The sequence below is a fragment of the Crocodylus siamensis genome, chromosome 4, assembly GCF_052110815.1.
Source record: "Crocodylus siamensis isolate JL-2025a chromosome 4, ASM5211081v1, whole genome shotgun sequence".
In the NCBI taxonomy this organism is placed as follows: Eukaryota; Metazoa; Chordata; order Crocodylia; family Crocodylidae; genus Crocodylus; species Crocodylus siamensis.
In genome coordinates, this window is record NC_143398.1 from 197,460,775 (window position 1) to 197,477,051 (window position 16,277).

At 40.1% G+C, this 16,277-nt stretch overlaps 1 protein-coding gene across 2 annotated transcripts in view; it reads right to left on the bottom strand.

Moving 5' to 3' along the window:
• PPP1R1C (protein phosphatase 1 regulatory inhibitor subunit 1C) overlaps positions 1-16,277 on the bottom strand; it is a 97,259-nt gene that overhangs the window by 42,987 nt on the left and 37,995 nt on the right. Inside the window, exons 3-4 of one of the 2 annotated variants that reach the window (XM_090041243.1) lie at positions 14,651-14,688; positions 9,826-9,886 (exon numbers count right to left, since the gene is read on the bottom strand). In XM_090041243.1, the coding sequence (XP_089897369.1) occupies positions 9,826-9,886; positions 14,651-14,688 (99 nt within the window). Of the gene's footprint in view, positions 1-9,814; positions 9,887-14,650; positions 14,689-16,277 lie in introns of both variants that reach the window. The other variant, XM_090041242.1, reaches the window with a different exon arrangement.

A 16,277-nucleotide genomic window follows, 5' to 3' on the forward strand; every position in this document is an offset into this window, starting at 1 on the left:
CTGCCTGCAGAGTTTAAATTTCATTTTTCTCTGATTGCATGTGAGTCAGCAGCCTTAGATGTGGTCTTAGGAGGGTGTGGTTAAATCCTCAGTCTGTTCATTTCCTTGTGTTAATGCCAAGGCTCTGGGGAAGGGTTTTGGGAAGACTGTGTTTCTACTGTGTTAGGCAGTGTCCCTTTCCTGAGGGTAAAGAAAAAGAGAAATGAGGGGGAAGGAGTGCAGCATGGTTATATGTAGAAAGTTTTCCCTCTTAAAAAATTCACTTATGATTAGTACTCAACTGCAAAAAGATACGTCAAGTCAGGATAATGGATAACAACACCATTGCCATAGCGAGTATAACACAGATGGTCTACAAAGAGCAAGACTAGAAGTTGTTTTCCCTTTTGGCCTATCCTATGAAAACTACATTGTTTAGGTGGACTTTTGCTTGGGTCAGATCAAAATCAGAAGGGAGAAAACAAGAAAAATAACCTTTAAGCTACTGTACTCAATGCAGATGGCATGGACACAAATGAACACGAACCACTCTAGAAACTTGGTTTCATTCAAACTGTACAGAAGAATACGAATTAACACAAATTAATAATCACAATTCTGCTCACAACTCCAGTAAATAGACGTTCCAGCAACATTAGGATCTGAGCAGCGGGCTTAAATGTATGCTTTCTTATGCAAGAGAAAAGTTAAGAAAAGTGTTTCTGAGACCTTATCTAGGACAAGTTTGATCTGCTAGTCACTGTATGCTCACACAAACTGATGTCAGGGTACAGGAAGTTCCATGATCTCCAGACACTGCTTGTGACATTTCAAGTTGTCTTTTCATAACTTTGGTTTTAGAAGCTGAAAATTTTCAGTTAACAACTCTATATAACTGTATAAATATCTATTGATATGCAGGTGCTGTAGCAGTATTTTGGAAGATATAGGGGCAGGAGCAAGCAGGTGAGTTACACAGACTTGAAGTGACTTGGGAGTTATTTTCTATGAGATTTGAGCTCTCATGTCACTCAGATAAAGTTGAACATCTTACCCACAGATATCCACTTATAAAATAAGTTCAGTTTTTAAGTGTAAGGCCTTAGAGGAGAACAAGTAACCATTAAATATTGTAATACTGAAGACACTGAATACAGCTTCTGTCATGTAATCTACATATTAACATTCACCCAGATCACGATTGATGCCAGGAAATAAAATGTAAGAACTCTGCCAAATGATTTGATTGAGAAGATTTGGCTACATCTACCCATGCAGAAAGAATACCTCTTGCTCCCTTTGTTCAAAAGTTATTTTCATTCAGCTCATAACATTGCTAGAGTTCTTGGAATTTAACTATTAATATATTCCATGACCCAAAGTAACTGGAACAATACATCCTGTTCTCCCAGGCCTTTGAAGTTTATATTTTAAACTCAATAATGGCTTTCCCACCACACTTTCATTCTCATAATGTTTTATGCAGTTATCTTTGAAAATAATTATTGGTTTTAAGGTTAACACTTACCCCTTACAGGAACTAATGATGTTGCAATATTTACACAGCTCTTTTATATTTAGTATAAAGACTGCTCAATAATACTAATTGTTTGCAAGTTGAAAATGTTAACTCAAAGAAATGTCTTTATAAAATAATCCTTTATCAAAAAAGGAAAGTTATACAATTGACAATAAACCTTAATTTCTGCTTTAAAATAACCAGGCTTCTAGAATTAAGGTTGATATGAAGTCAATGGAAAGATTCTCAACAACTTCACAGTGCATTGGATCAGGTCCTTAAATTACTAAAGGAAGTTTAGTGGTTGCTATTGGCAACCTGCGCAACCTTTTCTTTACTACATGCCAAGTAATAGTGGCAGACAACAAGTTATAACACAAACATTTGCATTGTATTGTAGAACAGATGTCAAGCTTAATCTCCACCAAACACCTCAGTCTCTCTAAAGGTATCTTAGTATTTATTGCAGCCAAGGCTAGAGCCATTTTGAAGCAAATACTGCCAGATGTGTGAAATGAAGTACTTAAGGCTTCCAGGGATACAAAATTAAATACAGGCTACAGCCACATTTTCAGACAGAAGCAGAGTAATGCAAGACAATTGAACCTAAGGTGGCAGCAAGGTAACATGACCCATTCACTAATTCTATGAGTTGCAAGGGAGAAGAGGATAAGGGGGAGTATGAGCACTGAGGATATATCATCTTTAGGAAGAACAAAACACAGGAATAACCTGTCACTTCCTATAGCAGTACATATAGAAACCCTGTTAAGGAAACTCTTTATTAAGGCCTTCTTACACAGTAAAATTGGGTAACTCCTTAACACTTGGATTGTCCCCACATTAAAATCTTAAACTGGTTTTAAACACTTTTTATGCAGCTCAAAGTCATACCACTCCAGGGCAGAACTATCTCTGATCTGCACCACCCAGCTGATATTGCTGGGTAGCACTCTAGGCTATACCTTAGGGCATCTTCACACATGCTCCATGGTACAGTGGAGAGGGGAGGTGAGCTAATTAAAACACCCTCAGTGTCTTGTGTATTCAGTACCCAGAGCTTAAAATGGATGGCAGGGGCACTTTAAGTTTAAAATTCAATAAGCTTTAGTTACAGCACCACTGCCACCATTTTGAAATGCAGGGATGCTGAGGCTGCTGGAGCGTTCTAATTAGAATGCTCCCACAGACTTGATTAATTGAGTCTTCTCTGATGTATTCTAATTAGAACGTGTCAGAACAAGCATTGGGAACATGTATAGATGCCCTTGGAGCCTAGAGGTGCAGTAAACAGGTGCAGCCACTCTAAGCTAGATCTTAGTAGAAACATCCCACCCAGCCCCGCTTCCCTGCTCACCCAGATTGGGCCCACCCTACCCTCTCCAGCATCCCAGATCACCTCTCATGGTTCCTCCCTCCACCCCCACCCACTTACTGGATGCCCAGATTGCTCTCTGGGTGGATTCACCCCCACGAAGAGCAGCAGACTGCAATAGCAGGCAGGTTAACCGTCCCCTGCCTGCTTCCCCACACTGTGGGCAGCTACAAGTAGGAGGAGACAGGGGGAACCCCAAAGAATAAGGGGAGCCCTGGTGGTGGGGGAAGGAACCAGAGGCAGCTGTAGGAGGGAAGCCTGGAATGGGGGGGGGCGGGATTCTTACCTTTCAGTCCTCCATGTCCCTGCTCCAAACTCAAGCTAGCCCTAACAGCCATCAACATTTATGTGGTTCACAGTGTAAGGTGTAACAAGGCCTATACTTGTTTCAATACGTTAAATGGTATCAGCACAGAAGCTTGTTCAAAGTCAAACTTCAGTGAAAAATGTACAGTTTGAGCCCTGTGACTGAAACACAGAAGTACAGAAATGAACCAGAGGCAGATATGGGGTATGGGCACCGTGACGTAAAATTCATTCAATCCAAACTCCATACACACTTTGAGAGACAGTTAAAAGATCACGTAGCAAAATAAAAATCTATACTGGTTCAAGACTCTAAGATGCATTTTCTCCCATTGGTTCGTCCAGGTTTATATATGTAATACTCACCTGGCATCACTGCAAGTTGTACGTATGAAACAGGGCACATTGACAGAGTTGCTGTTTATTATTACTGAAAGGGTGATGCATACAAATGCCAGCTCACTGGGGCAAATTCTTCACCCTCATTTGTTGTCATGGTGGGTTGTTTAGCAACAGAATTGGAAGCACTAAGTGGCTGAGCATCAGCAAGACAAAGGAGCAATGCCCAAGGGAAAATCTATTTTCCCATTCCTCCCCCCCACCCAGGACTACAAGTGGGTTTGCTAAGAGTTGTTGGATACTATTCCAGCAATAAAAGTGAAGAAACCTTTCTAAACTGTTCCAAACCATCTGACCAGCAAGTGACTTGGCTCCCCAAGCCAATCCTCAAGCCAAGCCAATCCCTTGAATGGCAGTGATATCAGTATATGTGCGTTTAGGACTACTGAATTTTTTAGGAGTCTATGTGCATCCTCCTACATGTACAGTAACAAATAGTAACACGTAACAATAACAAACAACAAAATGACAAGTTATCCCCTTTTGTTTGTAAAGTGTTCCCATTTTAGAAAAAAAGGAAAACGTAGCACATGCAGAAGTGAAGGGAGTAGATTTGCAAATGCAGACAAATCTGCATTGATGTTCAGGATCATAGACATCAGGTCAAGGTTAAGTGAGCTTGTTGCAGTCCAAGTATAGCCAGAGCATTTTGCAGGTGGTGCTGCGAGGAACCATGCTCCACTGCAGCTCTTGTGGACTCTGTGAACTCTGTTCACCATGCTAACAGTATCAGTATCTACTACTCCATCCCGATTAGTTATTAACTTTCAGTCAGAAATAAGAAGTGCACCAGATATCACTGATCTGGTCTAAGGGGTTACAGAATTGGATCAAGGTTATATATTGTACTAAATATTTTAATAAAAAATGCACTTCAGTAGGTATATCTTGCTGTTAAGCACTTATTCTGCTTATTGTTTTCTTTGGAGGAAAGAGTAAGCAGGCACTAAACAGGTCAGCATTTGAATTTCATGACAAGCCAGAATGAGCTCATCTAATATCAATTATAGCCATAAATGGTAGAGATGTGCACAGATCAGATCCCTAGATAAGAACATTCCTGGAGCTTTGGAGGATCCATGCTTCACAAGTGACTTCGGGTTATGTAACAAGTTGCATCAGAATCCTAACTTAGACCATCCTTTAGTTTTAGAAAAGTTCATATTCAATCCAATTGTGCCACCTGCTAGAAAATAGCTTTATTCCTAAATTAAAATACATTAGTGATCTATTATCTGGAAGGTTTTTCAATAAAAGTAAGGAATCTTGCATCACACTGAGCAGTGCTATATAAGGACAAAAGAGGAATAAAATGTGAGCGGATGTATAACTTGAGATGAAATACTGGATTGAAAGTCACTTTTCAATTTTGTGGGAAAAGAGTCAAGTCATGGCTTGTTAAAGGCTTAATGAACACTAAAAGCAACATGATTAGATTGATCCAAAGCCCACAGAAGTCAATGGGAATCTCTGCGTTCATTTCTAATATTGTTGGGTCAGGTCTTGTTTGTACCAGTTCCCTGGACTGGTTTCCTGAGCTGAGTGAAGGGTTCTTGTTCTCTGCCCATTCCTGCATACCTAGTCAGCAGAACCATAGCTTTGATGGCCCATCTTTGATAAGGTCTGTAAAATGGACTTTTGGGAGCTCTTTCTGTTGTTTAAGCAGTTGTTGGTGTTAATAATAGAAGTATGTAAATAATGTGGAGATTGGTGAGCCCTGGGCTTATGTGTAGGCTTATGAACATCTCAGACTCTGCCTTTATTTTGACTTTGTAAATCTTTTTATTTTAATCACTGTTTCCTTTCAAAGGATGATACCGTTGCACTCTCTACCTGATGTATTCTGGGCCCATGATCCAGCCTGGCTTTGCTACACTGTAAAGTTCTGTAGGGATCAGAGTGAGTTCACATATGTGGAGGGCAAGATTTAAACAGGAATAGCTGGTGAGTATGAATGTACTGGGCACATCTACATGTGCAATTACTGTGTAGAAATAAACTCTGGTACTTATTGTTCTTGAGTTTATTGCTCCCGGGAGCACCGTTTGAACATGCACCTGGGACCAGAGCACACTGAGCCAGGGTGGAGCAACCTCAGCTGGCAGGAGGTCCCAGAAGTCAGCCTGCCAGCCTAGGGCTGGTCCCTGCCACCACAGCTCAATGTGCTGCAGAGGGGGTGGCTGGGTCATGAGGGTGCTCCAGTGTGGGGCTAGCCAGCAGGCAGCCCATGCACTAAAGCACCTTCATGCCCCAGCCAGCCAGAGCGGTGTCTATATGTGTGCTGCTGTGGAGTAAAAAGCTCCACAGCAGGATAGTATTTGTAAATACAAGTACTATTTTGCTGCTGAGTTAATTAGTTTACTCCAGCCCAATAGGGACACACATAGATGCATGACATTTGCTGTGGAGCTAATTAGTCTACTTCACAGTAATGTCTCATGTAGATGTGCCCACTGAGTCAGACATATAGCTCACCTATTCTGTGTCTTATCTCCAACTGCCAGTGCCACACTCTTCACAGAAGGTAAAAATAAATCTCTGGATGCGAAGGTAATATGACTTGTGTGCATATTCTTTTCAGGACATGGGGTGGTGAGCAGGAAGAGTTAAGAGAGGAAGGTGATTACAGTTGAGTGTGACTAGTAAGTGAGTATGGGTGGTGTGTCTGACGAGGGGAGATAGGTAGGTGTGTAATTAAGTACAGCTGAATGAAATCATTGATGCTTCATGCATATGGTAATATCCTCCATTGGCAAAACAAACAAACAAAAACACATTGAAGTCAATGGAGTTTTCTGGACTTATGTAAATCAAGAATTTAGCCCAGGATGCTTGAGTGTTTTTGTCCTTAGGCAAAATATTTTTTCCAGCATATTGTTTATTATTCTTGCTATTATCAGTTAGGATGATGAAGCAGTGGATTTACCAAAGAACCATGCGACAGGCCATAAAATAAAACAGCGGCATGCTTGAGAACATCCAAAGTAGCAACAATTTCATGTAGGAGGAATATAATCTTCAGATTCTGAATTTGCTACAAACATACTACATATGCAGGGAATCAGGGACCACTGGGAAAGGGCTGGGAAGGGAAAATATTTTCAAAAACAAAATGGAAAATGCTTCTTGATGTCCATTAAGCATGGTAATGTAATACTAAGAGGGCTACTATGCTGAACTCTTATCTGGTCTGCTGTCTCATTTGCTTCATAGATATTCTCTTAAATCAATAGCACTCAGATTGATTTTTCTAGTCCAATGCATTCCAGTAAAAAAAAAATTCTAAGGTGTGTCAGCTATTTTTCTTTTGCCCTGGGGACTCTGATAACCTTTCATTTAGGAAAATATTGGTAGAAGCTAAAGTACACACAGATAATGAACCCATCAGTTTGTGCCACAACATGACATTGAATCTTCATGCAAACTAGCATGTCACAATTCACAAACCATTGTGTTACAATGTACAGACCCTATTTAGTAAGGTAAAATCACCAAATGGGCATGCCCTAAATCCATGTAATACTAGAAAAGCTATGCAGTGCAGCAACTTCTGTTGAAGTTACTTAGTATTTACCATGAGCCACAATGACCCCAATTTATCCATGCTTGTGTGTGGATTTAGTGGGTTCCTACAGTTTCCAACATATATTTCAACCATGGTGTTATATTGCTAATTGATCACATGTTACTGCTGTCTGATGTAGATTTTTCTTGCCAGCCTTTTAACATGTTAAGGTAACAATTGGTTTTAATTTGGTAAAGTACATTTTAGTTTACTCTTATTTTCTTTCTTCTAGACGCTCACTCCATTACATTTCACAGACCAGTATTCTCTCTTTCTTCCTCATTCAGAATTCAGTCATTTTTTCAAGTGACCTGCTAGGAATACACCAACAGGCTTATATTTCAAACAAACAAATGAAAAACAAGTAGTCCAAAAACTAGTCTAAAAGCTTGAGTCAGAGTTAAATATAAATCTTCTTGCTGTTCCCATACCCCTTCTACTGAAGAGCCAAGATAAATCTTACTCTTCATTATAATATGTCTTTCAAATAGGTCTCTGTGCCTACTGCTGCACTGTGCTACCAGGTTCTGCACTCATGTATTTGACTTATGACTGTAAACTTGGATTGCACTGACAAGTCAGTTTTAAAAGCCAATTCAATATAGGAAATGATAGTGTTTACTATTACATGCTATTACTATTCTGCTTTCAGGCTGGAGATAGAAATTGAGATTTATTACCCTCATCTTGTAATGTAAAGAAACAGGATGTATTCTTGTCCCATATCCCAAGATTATTCATTCACAACAGTAACAGAAAACATAGAGCAGTCTTTGTTGAGAAGCCATTAGTGGATTTCTACACCTTCAAAATCTTGTTCTCTATTGCAGAATGTGATAAATATTCTGAGCACATTGAAAACTAGCATGTGAAAAAGGTTTGGGAAATAATGTACAATTATGCATCTTCTTAATACCATCATGTTGCTAAAAAAAGACTTTTCAACACCTACTAGAAGAATAGAGTGATTTAAATTATCTCTAGTCCTTTAAAGAATTCTGCACTTCAGAGTTGTACATTTCTTATTACATTATTTACTTGTTAGTCCATTTGTCTACACCAAGTAACAAGTATGTTGTCTTATAAAGGAAAAGAAGATATGGTAGGATTTTTTAAATCAGCATTTTGTTCTCAAAGACACCATTGTGTATCTGTAGTCCCTAAGCCAATTCACTCAATAAGTTGCAAGGTTCACAGTGATGTAGCCAAGAGTACAGCAGTGGGTAGTGCTTAGAATGCTTTGGGGGATTTGGTATTATGTTTTGTTTTGCTCACAAGCCACATCAGCCCAGCTCTATTTTCTTGTATCTCAAAGGAAATCACTCAGTTCCTAAGCTGAGCATCTGTCCCATGTCAGTGCCACTCAGTAGACATTAGTTATTTCTCTACTGAGTCTGAAGAACAAGTCAGCAATGCCATCTAATTCCCAAACATTACCTGAACATAACCATAAACCTTGTGGGACAATGGCAGGTTACAGTCATTGTGAAATAATATAATGCATGCATGCAGCATTTAGTTTGTAAAGCATTTAAATTATAGTTAATGTAGAGCAAGACAATATTTTAGTAAAAGTAATACACATTATTGCCTCCTCTGCCTTTTCTATATCAATTTATCTGGCTAGAGCACTCGATTTCTAATATCCAGTGAAGAAATGTTACCCCAGTGTGATAAATAGGAAATTCTCCTGTGCACTTGGCTGATATAATTTTAACTGCTACTAAGAGCAGGACTGGAGAATTTATGTTACAGAACCAGGTGTTTGTACCTGCATTGTAGAATAAATTGGCAAGATATTTCCTAACTACAAAGTAGCTTTCCTGAAAGTAACGCTAACTCTTTGTAATTCTATTTGTTTGCTACGTGATACATTATGTTTACTGGGAGAGATAGGAATTCAGGATCCACAGCATCTGGCAGGAAACCATTTTCTTACAGGAACAGACCTTTGCCTGTGCCATAAAATGACCTACCACTGCCAGAATATTGACTAAAGGCTTTAGTGAATCAGTGCTGAACACACTTAGCTACAAATGTGGCCAAGACAAACTCAGCTAAGCACCATTTTAGAAACTCAGCTAAACCCAAAAGTCCCAGTCATTGCTCTATAACTGTTGAAAAGCACCAAGCCCCTTTAGGGAGCTGCTGGAAGTTCTTGTTTCCTCCTGACTTCATTTTAAGTGCTCCAGGCCTCCAAGATCAGATTTTCAATATGTAGCTTTGACCATAATTCCTTTGAGCATCTGCTCAGAAAGCAAGGCAGAACACAAGAGAACACTTTAAGTAAAAAGTAAGCTGTATAGAGCTGATTTTGCAAACACTTTCTTATTCAGTCAGTTCTGTTCAAAGCAATGAACTTTGTTGCATAGATACAAGTCCAGGATGTAAGTATACATTATCATAGGCTAATAAAAGCACTTGGAATTTGAGAAGGGGCTGTTTTCTACCTATGTTGCTAAGACACTTCCCTCAGAAGGAAATGTAGAGGGGAATTAATTTATTTTATAAGATGTAGATTGAGAAGAACTAAACATCCAGCACTGCTTAGTCAATTAATCCATGGGCAAGTGTGCTCACTGTTTATCTAGTCCTTGGTTTTTAGTCCTGAGAGGTGATGCAAAGCCAGCAGTCAAAAAAAACCATGCGTTAGCATAGCAAGAAACAGTACCTGAACAGTACCTTTGATGGCAGGAGGCGTATACACACTCTGCTTCCTCTGCTTAGGGGAGGCAGTCTGCGACTAAAAATGAAAAAGAGGTTTCAGTAGCAATGTCAGACAATTTCCCAACCGAAAAACCCTTTCTGCTACTGTTTCTTCAGTTACACAGTCTTTCTACATCCCGTTTTTTCCAGCCTGCCCTGATATTGCTCACATAGCTTTATTTTCCATCTGAGTTCCCATTAATTCAACTTCACTCAGTGATAAAGAATATGGACAATTATTCTCATGATATGGATAACCTTGAGGTGCTCTACACGTATAGCAGAGAGATTTCTTGTAGCATGTCACCTTGAATAAGGTAGTACTAGTTGTCTTATGTTACTTGGAGCCCTATTAAATGGAAATATCAGTTTAACATCAGAGAACAGAACACAATCCTCTCCAATGAAATATTTTACCTGATACTAGTCAAATTCTGTAGTAAGATCATTCCTCAATCAACTCCATAAAAGTACATACACATAAAAATCCAGGTTTCAAAACAGGTTGATATCCATAAATAATACATTTTTACACCTCATATTCACTCAGCATTCACAGAAAAGTTCATGAAGAAATATTATTGTATACATTGGAAGGCACTCTATATATGAGTGACAATACATATATGAAGAATCATGATTACATATTAAAAAAATACTTCTAAGGAAAATGGGGTTTTAGTTCTTGGATAAAATAGGCCCAACATTATTAATAATACTTTTCATTGTAAAGAGTGTTTTTGAGCACCAGAATAAAATAGACTGTACAACTAGTATTCCATGTAAAATTGATATCCTTTTACACAGATTTACAAAATGCAAGGTTTATTTTAATCCATATTCAAGGAAAGGTAATGCAAAAAATTGGAAGTCCTACAGAAAAAGAGCCTTGAGACTGCATTTTGGATTTCTGAATCCCTAAAGAATACTGCCCATGTACAGATATCATTTATGAATAAAAGATACGCTGCATTCAAAGAAAACTATATGGGCATGATGTTTCTACTAGGAGAACCATTGTTCACCCAGTAGAAACTATAAGCATACAAGCATTCATGCAATTTCTCCCTAGGGAAACATGCTCTCTCTGGAAAAAAGATCTTCCAGATGTTAACCTAGAAAATATCCCCTCTGAGAGGAAGCTCTCTCTCAAGAGTGAATTCCTGTAATGCTCCTTTCCTGCTCTGGTCCAGAGGAGGGGACTGGAGCATTAGAGCAAAGTCCCCAACCTATTCCTCAGTCTGGCAAATGGGAAAAAAAAAAGGGAGCAGATGAACCTTGCTTCCCACCTGCCCCCTAACCAGACTCCCAGCCTGTGCAGTGTTGGGAAGCTGAGGGTTCATGGTAGTGGACTCACTTGAGTGACGTGGGTGGCAATTTTGAAGTTGGGGTGACTGAAAGCCAGGGCTGGGAAAGCTCTCCCTGGTGCAGTTTGCCAGCCCATAGCCCTTAAATGCAACCAGTTTTGCAATTTAAAAGCCATGAAGTTGGAAACTGGTGGCTGGGAGGCTGTCCACAGCCCCACTTATCCACACATCCCATTTAGGCTACACACATGGTAATTTAAGAGCTCCAGTGCCTATTGACAGCCCCCAGGCAGGGGAGTGGACAGGCTGTCAAGTAATGGGCTCTCTAAGAGTGGAGTTGACCCACGGAGCAGACCTGTAGTGCCCCCTGGCTAGAGAGCTCTGAGAAATTCCTGCTAGTAAAAATGAACGCTGACATTCATCACAGACTAGAGAGATGCCCTCCAACACACATACTTTCCAATGGCTTCATTCACCCCCAAAATAATAAATATAAACATATAAATGACATGCTGTAACAAGTGGATGTCTCAGGGCCAGTCTCAACATAGGCCCACCCACTTGCTTCCGCCCATCTTTCCTGCCGTGCCTTGATGTTCTTGATTGTGTAATGTTAATCAGATGGGAGGCTTCCCCTTTACCTGCCGTGATGATAAGGGCCTATGTACATGACTCTGACCTTCCCTTATCATGTCCCATGCCTCACAGATGTTTCATGGCCTAACGCCTGGCCTTATCATATTCCTACTGGGCTCCAAGCTCCTCTCTGGGCCTTCAAGCCCCATCCTTAGGCTCCAAGTCCTGTCTCCTGGCTTCAAGCCTCTCTCTGAACTCCAAGCCCCATCCTCAGGCTCCAAGCCCTGCCCTTGGGATCCAAGTCCCTTTATGGGCCTACAAGCCTCTTCCCTGGGCTCCAAGTCCCTTCCCTGGGCCTATAAGTCCCTAACTATGGGACTAGGGCTCCAAGCCCCATCCTACTTGCTCTCTGAGCTATTACCCTTTATCCCTTTCTCTGGGAGCTTCTCCCAGCTGCCCAAGACTCAGGGCCCCACCCCCCTAATCGGACCTCAGACTCCATTGTGAGTCTGGGCATTGCCTCAGGTCCCTCTTCCTGACCTGGCCCCTGCTTCAGTACTTGCAGTAAGCCTGGGCTCCCCCTGCATTGATCTAACTACCCACCAGGGACCTGGGGCTGGGGTTACCAGCTGCCCCTACCCATCTTTCACTGTGGAGGTAATTGGCCTGGCATTTCTGGGGGACTGTCCTGCCACAGACAGTCCCACCAGGCCACCCTTTCCTGGCAGGGTGCAGTTTCCGGTCATGCCCGGGACCAGGAGCCTCCAGCCATCCCCAATAGCTCCTCTGAGTTGTACTGAGCAGCAGCTCAGCCAGTGGTGTCTCTCTGGCTCCTAGCAGCAGACTGCTGCCCCTGCTGTTCAGGGCCCAGCCCTTATATATAGCAGCTGGCCTCTGTTCCCCAAGCAAGCATCATTGTCTAATTGGGATAACAGCCAGCTGCAGGCTGCCTGGTTGCAGCCCACATCCCTAGGAGTAACAGAGCACTCTGTGCTCTGTTACACATGCCCTAAAATGGATTTTATTTAAAAGAGTTGCACTGACATTATTAAGATTAGTACAACCCTAAAACTGTTTTTTACAAATGGTCTACCATTCTAGTTCACAGTATATTATAATATAATGATAACCCTGTAAGTAAAACAGTACAAATCCCCTAAAATGAATGTAGTTACACACATATCAAGATGTTTATTTCATAGCTTTTTTTCCAAATAAGAAGGATAGTAAGCTATAATGCATCATATTAGAAGTAATTTAAGATACAAGTATTTGGATAAAATATGAACCCTAACAGATATATGGGTATAAAATCTACATAAACTAAACTTAAGAGATCTGCTCTTTCTTCTAGTTAGCTTCATATTTACTCATAATAATATAATGGAAATTAATATTTTTTTAAATATTCACTATAAAGAACTCACTGCATTTCTCTGGGTACGTGAATATTGTATATAATACGTTCTTTAAGAGGTTTAGTCATTCATTAGAAATTAGTTTAAGTTCATTTTCAGAAACAAAACACTTTCTCATAAACATGGACAAGACTATTACCTTATTTTAGCATAATGGATGGAATATGTTGTTTATGAATAAAAGATCTGTTGTATTCAAAGAGAATTATTTATACTCATTGTGTGATGAGACATTGATCTTCATGCCAGTAAGCCTTTCTAAATCTGTATTTGGACCCAAATTGGAAACAATCAATGCTGCCTATTGCTATTTAAAGCAATGACTGCTTCTCAAAAACACCAGTGAAAGAGAAAGTGAAGCTGGGGGGGAAGAGACATGAAAAGGGAAGCTAACCTTGAGAAAGGTTGTATAGTTAAGGTTTAATATAACACTGATAAGATTACCCTTGATTTTAATGGGCATCAGGTCTAGGCCCTGCACCATTTGTAGCAATGGCACAAGGGCTAAAACAAACCTGTTATCCCTATACTCACTAGGGTTGTGAGACGCTTCAGTCCCTGATTCCATTCCGCAGATTAGGTAGCTGAATGTCTGAATCCGAATCAAATCAGAGGACCCTTTAATCTATCCGAATCAAATCGGAACCCCCTGAATAGATTCAGCAATTCAGATGTATACACAGCTTTAAATGTTTTCTACATACCTCTAGGTAGCAGGGGCTCATGAATGCTGAGATGCTGGGGCACCTGGAGTGTCCCACAGAAGCATGGGGGGCTCCTCAGCGTGCTCAGCAGCAAACCCGGAAATGGACCAGAAGCACTTCTGGTTCACATCTGGGTTTGCCAGAGAGCCCCCTTCCGCCCCTCTCCGCAGGTTGGCAACTGGTGTCTCCTGGGTTTGGGAAGGCACTGGGGTCCCCCTGCAGCCAATCACTGAGCTGCACTCCCTGGTAGACCCAGAAGTGGATGAGCAGTACTTCCAATCCACTTCTGGGTTCATCACTGAGTAGCCCGCCCCCACCCGCATTCCTGTGGGATGCTCCATGCGCTCCAGCATCTCCGCGATCATGAGACACACCTGCTACCTCAAGGTACGTATGAAAAACTTGTAAAGCTGTGTCTATGTCCAAATCGCTGATTCCTTGAATCGGCATTGACTCTTCAGATTCAGATTAGGCCAAATAAAATCAGGGACAGTGATCCAAAACAACAAATCAAATCACTGTCCCCGATTCAGGCTGAATCCAAATAGAATAGGGCCCAGTTTGCACACCCCTACTACTCACCAGTACTACTGAATAGAATTTGCTCTTGCTACATCAGCCTTAATGGAGAGTAATGAATAAGTTGACCAGAATTGAAAGAGGAATAGGAACGTGTACAGAGCTGATAGCTAGAGGTTGGGCCATTATAAACAACTGTATATGCCAGCAAGGTAAGTATTAATATATTTCAAAATGAGTGTTAAATAATAGTGTTTTAAAAATGTTTCTAACTTACTTCTCCTTGTGAGCTGTTCGTTCTCTTCTCATCTCTTTCTATAAAAGGGAAAGGGAAGAATTAGAAAAAAAGGGCAAAAAAGTGTCTTAGGGATAAACATTGAAGACCATAGCACCACTCAGCAAGAAATAACTCTACAGATTTGTATCTTTACCCAGTCCTGCCTTTATGGCCAAGTCATCAAAAGCAGTCAGGCACCTCTCTCCTATTGATTTCTAGGGAAATTAGAAATGAGAGTTAAGTGAAAAAAAGTCTTTGAGGTTCATAAGTGCTTTGGCCAGATAGTCAAAAGAGCTCAACACTCAGCAGCTCTCCTTAAGAACCCTGTGTACATCTGGGTGATAAACTCTGTTAAAAATCAATAAAAAAAAACTTTTTATTGTAACCCATTTGTGACTGGAACTTCTTTTTTCTGTTTGAAACATGTAACACATGACTGGCACTACTGGAAATTGAAAAATAATAATTAATGATTTCAAAACAATGGATTAATCTAACATAATAGAAAATAATGATATTGCTACAGAGCATCTTGAATTTCACATACAATTACCAAGTAATCTAGAATATATTCACATGTAATTTTGCTGTTTCAAGGTTTAATGCTAGCACACTGACTTAGGTTCAGATGTGATCATGGGGAATTTCCTTATTGCACGATTCTGTCAGTTTATTTATAGAAGACTGCTGTGATGCCAGAAAAGGCCACTACTGTTTCTACAATAAAGTAAATACTTTCAGTAACCTAGCTACTCAATCATGATAACATATATAGTAGAAGAGAAAAAAAATTCTTAACCCCTATTGGTAATCAGTTTATCCCCTGTTGTATGAGAATGCATTGCCTTTCTAATGGAGTCAAAAGCTTGCATACTGTTAATAGTCAGAAAGTGAGTCTTCATTTCTTGGGAATGATCTACCAGTTACTGAATGATTTTGCTGCTGAGTAATTATAAAGTTCTAGAACAAATGACACTAAAATACAGTGAGACCAATACATCCCCATGGACACCCCCAATCATCTTTCCTGCTAGAGAGAGAGAGAGAGAAGGACAGAGAGAAGAGATGGGAAAGAGATTAATGTATCAGTCAGGATTTATTTATGTATTTGAAGGTATTTTCTAGAGTATCCCTCACTGTTGTTATCAAAACACCTGGCAAACATTAATGAGTCACTGTAGTTCTTCCTAAAATAGATCTCCTGCTGTTAACACTACTAACATCCCATGTTATGGAGAACAAATCAAAACAGATAATAAATATTAGAATTAATTACTTAAGGAGGATGTAGCATAACAGAGCAGATAGGCTACCATTCTAGAAGTCATATGGCTTGTTCCTCCAATTGACCTATTATGTGACCTGTTATGTGACCTTGAGTAAATTCTTATCTCCCTGATTTTCCTGTTTGTAAATACAGATAGTGATACCCACTCTTCTTTGTAAAGCACTTTGAGATCTAAAGATGGAACATGCAAAAGGAAACGTTGTTGTGGTGATGATTATTATTTTATATATGCAAGAAAGATGTCAGACATTGCTTGGAGTTTTTCATGACAAGATTTGCAGAATCAGGACCCTGGATTTTGAACCTGGAATTTGAATGAATCCTGACCTCAAAACACAG